Here is a 9193-nt window from a genome sequence, read left to right as displayed (position 1 = left end):
AATTCTAAAATTAGTTTCTTACAGATATATCTATACTCCTCCCAGATATTCTAGGAAGTTTTACAAAAGGGGCAGATTCCAGAATATATACACTGCTACAGATAAGAGCCCACAACAGGGAATTCAGAGCACATAAACCCCTCAGGACCAATCATGAGAATAGAGATTCCAGGAGGCTAAGGGGAGGGTGGAAAGAGAAAGGAGGAATCGATTACAAGGATCAACATATAACCTCCTCCGAGGGGAACAAAAAACAGAAAAATGGGTGAAGGGAGGCAGTAGACTGTGTAAGATATGAAAATATCAATTTATAATTTATCAAGGGTTCATGAGGGAGAGAGGGTTGGGAAGGGAGGGAAGAAAACGAGGAGCTCAAGTAGAGAGAAATATTTTGAAAATGATGATGGCAACATATGTACAAACACGCTTGACACATGGATGAATGTATGGATTGCAATGAGAGCTGTAAGAGCCCCCAATAAAAAGTATTTAATAATAAAGGGGGAGGGCAGAGTCGCCTGGCTTGCCTCTCCAGCCCTTTCCTCTTTCCCTTTAACATCTCCCCAGTTCTTCCTGCTATGATATGTGCGTAATGTGTGGAGATGCCACAACTGTTTTGTGAGCCAGATTATGAACATTGCACGATGCAATTTGCCAAGTGGGATGCTAGGAAGAGCCTCGGACTGGATGATGTTCTTAAGTAGCTGGAGCAGCCGTGGGCTGCCTGCCTTAGAATTCTTGTATCAGGGGGAAAACAATGAAGAAAGAAATTTAAAGGATTATTTGTAATTTGTTTTTGCAGCATAACGCTTACCGTTTAAAAAAACAACTAAAAAACTCAAACTCACCTCCAGAGAGTCAATGGGGACTCCCAGAGACTCCATAGGATGGGGTAGAACTGCCCCCTGCAAGTTTCCAAAGCTGTAATTCAATAACATTAATAGGTAGTTGTTTGGTTTTTTTTAAGGAGTGTAAAAAAATGTTTCTTTCAGGAGTAGAAAGCCCTGTCTTTCCTCCTGAGGAGCAGGCACAGCTGGTGGTTCACGAATTACTGACCTTGCAGATCACAGCCCAACTCAGAAACACCACCCCGTCAGAGCTCCCTGCACTTTCTGGCACAGAATCTTAATTATTCCACCTTGGATCAGATACCCACCCCACCCCCAACCCACCTCCGGAACCAACCATGATGGCTTGGGATGGGAATGGGATCTTGTAAGAACATAGGCAGCTCCTGCTGTGATTAAAACGAACGGATCAACCAAAGAAACTCACTTACACTGAGTGGAACTCATAACGAGACTATAGGGCAGTATAGAACTGCTCCTTAAGGGTTTCCAACACTCTAATGCTTTTTTAATTATTATTAAATACTTTCATTGTGGGCTCTTACATCTCTTTTCACAATCCATACATTCATCCATTGTGTCAAGCACGTTTGCATGTATACTGCCATCATCATTTTCAACGCATTTTCTTTCTACTTGAGCCCTTGATATCAGCTCCCCATTTCTTCCCCCTCCCTTCCCCACCTGCCCTCCCTCATAAACCCTTGATAAGTTATAGATTACTATTTTCATATCTTACATCATCCTCTGGCACCCTTCATCCACTTTTCTGTTGTTTGTCCCCCTGGGAGGGGGTTATATGTTGATCCTTGTGATCGATTCCTCCTTTCTCCCTGTACCTTCCCCTAATCATACTGGTATCTCTATTCTGATTGTTGACGCTGAAGGGTTTATCTTTCCTGGATATATATTCTGTGTTGTGGGCTCTTTATCTGTAGCAGTGTGCATGTGGTAGTGGCCTAATCTGATTTGTAAGGTGGAATTGAGGTCATGACAGTGAGGGGAAGGAAGCTTTAAAGAACTAGAGGAAAGTTGCGTGATTTTGCACCCTGACTGGGTCGTCTCTTCCTTCTGACCCTTCTGTAAGGGGTTGTCCAATTGTCTACAGTTGGGCTGGGTTTTGGTTCTCCACTCCCTGCACCACCCCTAACCCACCATTCACAATGGGTATGATTTTGTTCTGGGTCTTAGATGCCTGATACCTGATCACACAGGCTGTTGTGCCGCTTCCATGTGGGCTTTGTTGCTTCTCAGCTACATGGCCACTTGATTATCTTCAACCCTTTAGGACCCCAGATGCTATATCTTTTGATAAGTGGGCACCATCCGCTTTCTTCACCACATTTGCTTATGTACCCATTTTGTCTTAAGTGATCATGTCAGGAAGGGGAGCATCACAGAATGCCGGATTATTAGAACAAAGTGTTTTTGTGTTGAGGGAGTAGTTAAGTTGAGGCCCAATGTCCATCTGCAACCTTAATCCTTAACATATAGATATGAGTATATAGTTCTATTCCCCCTCTCATTATATATAAATATATTTACATACGTACCTCTATAAATGTCCTTTGCCTCCTGGTTCTTTCCTCAATTTCCTTTCACTTTCCTGTTGTCCCACTATCATGTTCAGCCTTCATTCAGGTCTAGCAATTCCTCACTGCTACACTGACCTTGATCAAGCTCTACTAGGAATCCCACATCCTCTCTCCATTGATTTTAGTTCACTTATTCTCTTGTCCCTGGACTGGTTCCCTCCCACCCCCACTTCCTTTATCCCACCTCTCCCTCTCCTGTATCCCACCGGAACCATGGGTCCCATTCTTTTCATCTCTGAATTGTTTATCCCACCTGTCTTATCTAGCTAGACATGCAGAGACACTAATAAGCACAGAAACCAGACAAAGCCAAACAAAACAACAAAGGAAGTCAAAACCAACAAAACAATAACTAAAAAAACACACCAAAATAACAAAAAGAAAGGCACTGATAAAAATGGAAAAGCTTATAAATTGTTCAAGGTCTGTCTGTTGGCCTCCAAGAGTGCCTTCCAGTGGAGTCTGATGGGGTGCCACACTCGCTCTCCAAAGTCTATTTTTGGTATCCCCCAGGGATTTCATCACTTTGCTTCCCTTGCTGCTCTGTTGCGTGCCCTTAGCGTTTTGCCCCACTGTGATGGGGTCAGATTGGGCACAATTCCCACACCGTGTCTCCAGTGTTGTCCCCTGTAGTGCTATGGTTCAGTGAGGGACGTTGTGTCTCCTGGTGTGGCCGGCCCTATGGTCCTCTCTGTGCACTGTCTGCGGTATCATCATCCTTAAGGCTTGGTGGGCCTCCATCCCTCTCCATCCCTCGTCGTTTCTCCCATGTGCTCTAATCAGACATGCCCTTCTCCCCAAGCTGTAGCTTCAATGCTGTCCTCTGAGGTGCAGTCTTCTGGCGGGTGTGTGTGTGTGTGTGTGTGTGTGTGTGTGTGTGTGTGTGTGTGTGTGTGTGTTCCACACAGTTGGGATTGGGGCCCCCCTGCAGATCTCTTTATTGGTTCCCTGGTACATGCTGGTATGTTGTGGTCATGTCTTGGCGCATCAGGTTGAAGCCTGGTCTCTCTCTCTCCCTCTCCTGTGGAGACATAAACAATACCCTCTTCTTGGGTGGGTTAGTGCCCTGCTCCCCACCCCATATCTTTTTCCCCCCTCTTCTTTCTCTCCCCCCTATTTATTTGGCTGCCTGGATTAGGTTTGGCCCCTGCCATAACACCTGGACCTCACCCCAGGAATGTATGTATACAGTATGTATGTATACAGCATGTATGTAAACAGTAGCATATGCCCCATTATTTTTAAGCTTACCTCAGTGGACTTGTGTATACTTGTCCTTTTGTGCTTGGCTTACTTCGCTTAGCATGATTTCCTCCAGTTCTTCCCACGGGACAATGTGCTTCATGCATTCATCACTCCTTTTTAGGAATTTGTAGTGCTCCATTGTATGTATGTACCACAGGGTTTTTAATTCATTTGTCTGTTGATGGAAATTTGGATTGTTTCCAGCTCCTTGCAATTGTGAACTCTGCTACAATGAACACTGGAGCACACATGTCTGGCTGTGGTTTGCTTCTTGCCTCTTCTGGGTATATGCCCAGTAGGGGGGGGGGGGGGTTTGCTGGGTCATATGGTAGCTCAATTTCCTTCTGCTTTAGATATTGCCAAATCGATTTCCATAGTGGCTGTGCATACCTACAGGTCCACCAGCAGTGGATGAGAGTTCCTGTCTCCCCACAGCCCCTCCAACACTTGCTGCTTTCTGATTTTTTGAATTGGGCTACCTTTGAGGGTGTCAGGTGGTATCTCATAGTTGTTTTGCTTTGCATTTCTCTTATGGCTAAAGATCGAGAACATTTTCTCATATGTTTCTTGGCCATTCGGATTTCAGACTCTGTGAAATTTCTGTTCCTGTCAGGTTCTTTGCCCACCTCCTTAGTGGGCAGTTGTTTTTTTTTTCTTATTGTGAGCTTGCAAAGTATTGTAGATTTTTAAAATAAGGCCTTTGTCTGATGTGTCATTGGTAAAGATGTTTTCCCAGTCTGTGGGCTCTCTTATTACTCTCCTGGTGAATTCTTTTGATGTACACAGATGTTTTATCTTCAGTATATCCCACTTGTCAATTTGTGCCTCCTCTGTGTTTGTGTCCTTCCCTATTTCTGATAGCCTATGTGTTCCCTGTACCAAGGTTCTCAGATTTGCCCCAATTCCCTCATTGATGGCCTTAATAGTTTGGAGTTTTACTTCAAGGTCTGTGATCCATCTTGAATTTATTCCTGTGCATGGAGTGAGGTAAGGGTCTTGTTTCATTTTTATGTGGGTAGATATCTACTTTTTCCAGCACTACTTATTGAAAAGGGCATCTGCTTCTCATTTGATATTTTTGGGCCCTTATCAGTTATGTGTATGCTGATGTTTTTATTTCTAGGTTTTCGGTTCTTTTTCGTTGGTCTGAATATCTGTCGTTATACCAGTACCACACTGTTTTGACCACTGTGGCTGTATAATATGTGCTAACGTCATGTAGAGCAAGTCGACCCACTTTGATCTTCTTCTTGAGGAGTTCTCTGCTAATTCTGGACTTCTTCCTTCTCCATATGAAGTTGGTCATCAGTTTTTCCAATTCTTTGAAGAAGGATGATGGTATTCATATCAGGATAACATTAAACTTATATAGTGCCTGGGCAGAACTGACATCTTTAACATTGAGTCTTCCAGTCCACAAGTATGAGATATTCTTCAATTTGTTGAGGCCACTCTTGGTTTCTTGTAATAGTGTTCATATTTTCCTCATACAAATCTTTTGGTTTTTTTTAATCAGGTTTATCCAAGACTGTAATTCTTGATAGGAGTAGAAACCCTCACCTTTCCCCCAAAGCATCCAGCTATGATAATTAATTTTAAAAACCACAGGGAATCTAGGACAGATGAACCCCTCAAGACCAGCGGTGAGAGTGACGACACCGGGAGGGAAGGGGGTGTAGAAAAGGAGAGCCGATCTCAGAGATCTATGTGTAACCTCCTCTCTGGGGGATGGACAATGGGAAGGTAGGTGAGGGGAGACGCCAGGCAGTATAAGATAAGATAAAATAATAATTTATAAACTATTAAGGGTTCAGGGGGAAGAGGGAGGGAGGGGGAAGGGAAAAAAAGGTAAACAGCTGATTCCAGGAACCCAAGTGGAAGGCGTATTTTGAGAATGACGAGGGCAGCAAATGTATAAGGGTGCTTTACTCAATTGAGTATGTATGGATTGTGATAAGAGTTGCCTGGGCCCTAATAAAAAGATTTATTAAATTAAAAACCACTATGACCTAGAATTAGAAATCCAAAAGGGAAGAACACATTCAGCATATCTGAAGCTGAAAGCCCTCAAGAAAAAGCTCAAGCCTGGAATTGCGATTTTGAGCGATTTTATAGGCAAAATATTGAATGATACAGAAAGCATCAAAAGTAGATGGAAAGAATACACAGTCACTGTACCTGGAAGAACTAGTCAACAGTCAACTTTTTCAGGAGGTAGCGTATGAGCAAGAACCAATGATGATGAAGGAAGAAGTTCAAGCTGCACTGAAAGCATTAGCCAGAAACAAAAATCACTGTCCTCGAGACCTGCTGACTCATAGCGACTGCCTCTGGGTTTCTGAGACTGTACGTGCTTATGGGCGTAGAATGCCGAGTGTTTCTCTCACTGAACCGCTGTTGGTTTCAGCTGCTGACCATGTGAATGGCAGCGTGCTACAGGAAATGACGACATAGCCATTGAAATGTTTCCGAAAGCTGAAGAGCATGGGAAGCACTCACTCCTCCATGCCAGAAAACGCGGGAGTGTCCTGGCCCACTGACTGGCAGGGACCCTACTGGTGCCCATTGCAACGCAAGATGACCTCACAGAATGTTCAAACTATGGAAAGACATCGTCAATATCACACACAAGCAAAATGTACTTCAGATCATCCAACAACAGTTACACATTGACAGGGAACTGCTAGAAGTGCAAGCTGGATTCAGAAGAGGATGTGGAGCCAGGGATGTCATTGCTGATGTCAGAGGGATGTTGGCCCAAAGCAGAGAACACCGGAAAGATGTTTACGTGTGTCTCGCTGACAATGCAAAGGCATTCGGCTGTGTGGGCCACACAACACATAATAAACTGGATAGCCCTGAGAAGAATGGGAATCCCAGAATACTTCACTGTGCTCATTTTCAACTTGTGTATGGATCAAGAGGCAGTTGTGAGAACAGAACAAGGGCATACTGCGTGGTTTAATCTCAGGAAAGGTGTGTGTCTGGGTTGTATCCTCACACCATAGCGTTCAATTATATGCTGAGCAAATCAGCAGAGAAGCTGGCTTATCTGAAGAAGACTGTAGCATCATGATTGAAGGAAGGCGTATTAACAACCTGGGGAATGCAGATGACACAACCTCACTTGCATTGCCATCAAGTCCATGGAAAGTTCGTCAGTGCGTGACACTTGTATACACACTAGAGGGCGCTCACCTCCTACTTTTCCTTATTTGTACAAAAAGTGTACTTGCTAGGGTTCTCAAATCTCATCGGATAGGAGAATCATTTGGGGATTTTGTTTAAAATGTGTGTTCCTACGCTTATGAATCTATATTTTTAATGAGAGGAAACATAGGGTTGTGCATTAGAGAACATTTCATGGAGCCTTTACTGCCAGGGTTTGTGATTTAGACACAGTGCCTCAGTTTCCTCACCTATCAGATGAAATTAGAAATGGCACTAACCTTCAGAGTTGTGCAGATTCATGAGTTTACTTGAAACAGAAACTAGGGCCAGACAATACGTTCTAGCTCTGTTATCATATTCAATATTGTATTTAGGACACATTTTCATTGGGTTTTGTTACAGAGAGCCCCGAGGATCACCCTGGAGAAACACGGAGTAACTTAAAAAGGGAAAACAAAGGAGTGGGCCTCCACCAGCTGAGAGGAGGTCTCAGGCACTGCCCCTGACCGGGAGTGACGTGGAATAACAGGCTCGCAAGGGGCAGGATGGAGTCAGTGAGATCAGACTAGGCTTTACATGCTCTGCTAACAAACCCAGGGAGAAGGGAACAAGGAGAGATCAAAAATTGATTGCGAGGAGGGCATAGAATGCCTGGTGAGGTTTGATCAAGGGCAATGTAGCCGAAAGGAATTACTGAGAGCGAATGAAGGTCAGACATGATAATGGGACCGGAGGAAAGTAAAATGGAATAGAGGAAAGAAGTAGGAGGCAAAAGACATTTATAGCGGTATAAATATAGGCATATACATATGTGAATATATTAATATCTAATAAGGGATATAGGCCTATGTGCATATATTTATGTGTTAAGTATTAAGGAAGCAGATGGACCTTGGGCCTCTACTTAAGTCCTCCCTCAACATAAAAACACTAATAACCTGCCATTCTGTGATGCTCACCTTCCCAACACAATTGCGGAAGATAAAATAGGTGCATAATCGAAGAACAAAAAATCATATCATTGTGACTGAGGGGGTGTGGAGTGGGGACCCACCCTGTCTGGGAAAGTGGATGACTGCAGCTACAGTTTGCTTTCAATTTGACATCTTACCATTTGTTTTCCCTCTTTTTAAAGTGATCTTTTTTATTTGGGGATCTTACAGCTCTTGGAGCATTCCATACATCAATTGTACCAAACGTATTTGTACATATGTTGCCACCATCATTTTCTTTTCTTTTTTCTAGTTGGAGAAATAGAGTATATTTTCTTTAAGAAATGAAACTCTAAAGAGAAAATGCCATTAAACATTGGTGGTGCGTCAGTCTCAGTCAGCAGAGAGGAAGGGTTAGAACACTGAGATGAGCTTGTCTCTGACAGTCCCGAGAGGAAATTCCAGCCCCACTCTCCTGGGACTGCTCTCGTTCTCCTTTCCCTGCTGCTGCTCATCCTTTCCTCGTCGGGGATCGGCACACACACCCTTGACAACTTCATTCACGGGGCCAAATCCAGCTTCCACCGAGTTCTCCTTCAAACGTCCTCTACCCCATCAGGTAGCCCGGCAGCTTCATCCTCATGAATACTCTAGCCATAAAAAAACTCAACAGGACACAGACGAATCCAATGAAGAGAAGAAGGAATCTATTGAGTTTTGGAATGTTGGGTGCATTGGATCGGTCCAGGATTATGAAGCCAAAGCCCCCCATTGTAAACAGGAAGCTGGATGCGAGTCCTTCCATAATATATTGTCCATTGACTTTGTAGGCCAAGAAGGCTACTGGCCTCTGATGCCCGTGTTCATCAGTCATAGAGCCAACACTTGGAGGTTCCACAATGACATCGTAAATTATTCCTCCGGTGATGAGAAAGTAAGACACCACCACGAGGGCGTACACCGTCATGGCCGACGGCATGTGCACCCACGGCGGCTTCTTCAGCTTCAGGTTGGGGCATTCGAGCACCAAGAACGGGACTTGGTACAAGGTCTCCATGTTGGTGGCGGGAGGGACCTCCACCATCATTTTCTAAACATTTACTTTCTGATTGAGCCCTTAGTATCAGCTCCTTTATTCCCTCCCACCTGATAATATTGTTTTCATATCGTACACTGTCTGCTGTCTCCCTTTGCCCATGTTTCTGTTGTTCTTCCCCTCTGGGTGGGGTGTTATGCAGTGATCCTGTGATCGGTTCCCGCTGACCCATTTTGAACTTGTCCTTGTTTTATTACTTTCAACTTCCTTTGGAATGGGGTTTCTGTGTTTAATTTTAGTGCTGTTACTCTTGGGAGTGTTGTTGTTTTGGTATGATTTTCTTTATATGAAATCCTGACACATTAA

The 9193-nt window shown here is 43.9% G+C and overlaps 1 protein-coding gene across 1 annotated transcript; it reads right to left on the bottom strand.

Moving 5' to 3' along the window:
• Positions 1-8104: 8104 nt before the first annotated feature.
• Positions 8105-8848, bottom strand: LOC142441428 (oligosaccharyltransferase complex subunit OSTC-like). The gene has a single exon (XM_075543414.1). The coding sequence runs from the start codon at positions 8846-8848 to the stop codon at positions 8399-8401; it is 450 nt and encodes a 149-aa protein (XP_075399529.1). The 3' UTR covers positions 8105-8398.
• Positions 8849-9193: the final 345 nt, after the last annotated feature.

This window comes from Tenrec ecaudatus, chromosome 2 (assembly GCF_050624435.1).
Source record: "Tenrec ecaudatus isolate mTenEca1 chromosome 2, mTenEca1.hap1, whole genome shotgun sequence".
NCBI lineage: Eukaryota > Metazoa > Chordata > Mammalia > Afrosoricida > Tenrecidae > Tenrec > Tenrec ecaudatus.
Note: the sequence above shows the minus strand (reverse complement) of the source record. Positions and strands in the feature narration are given on the sequence as shown.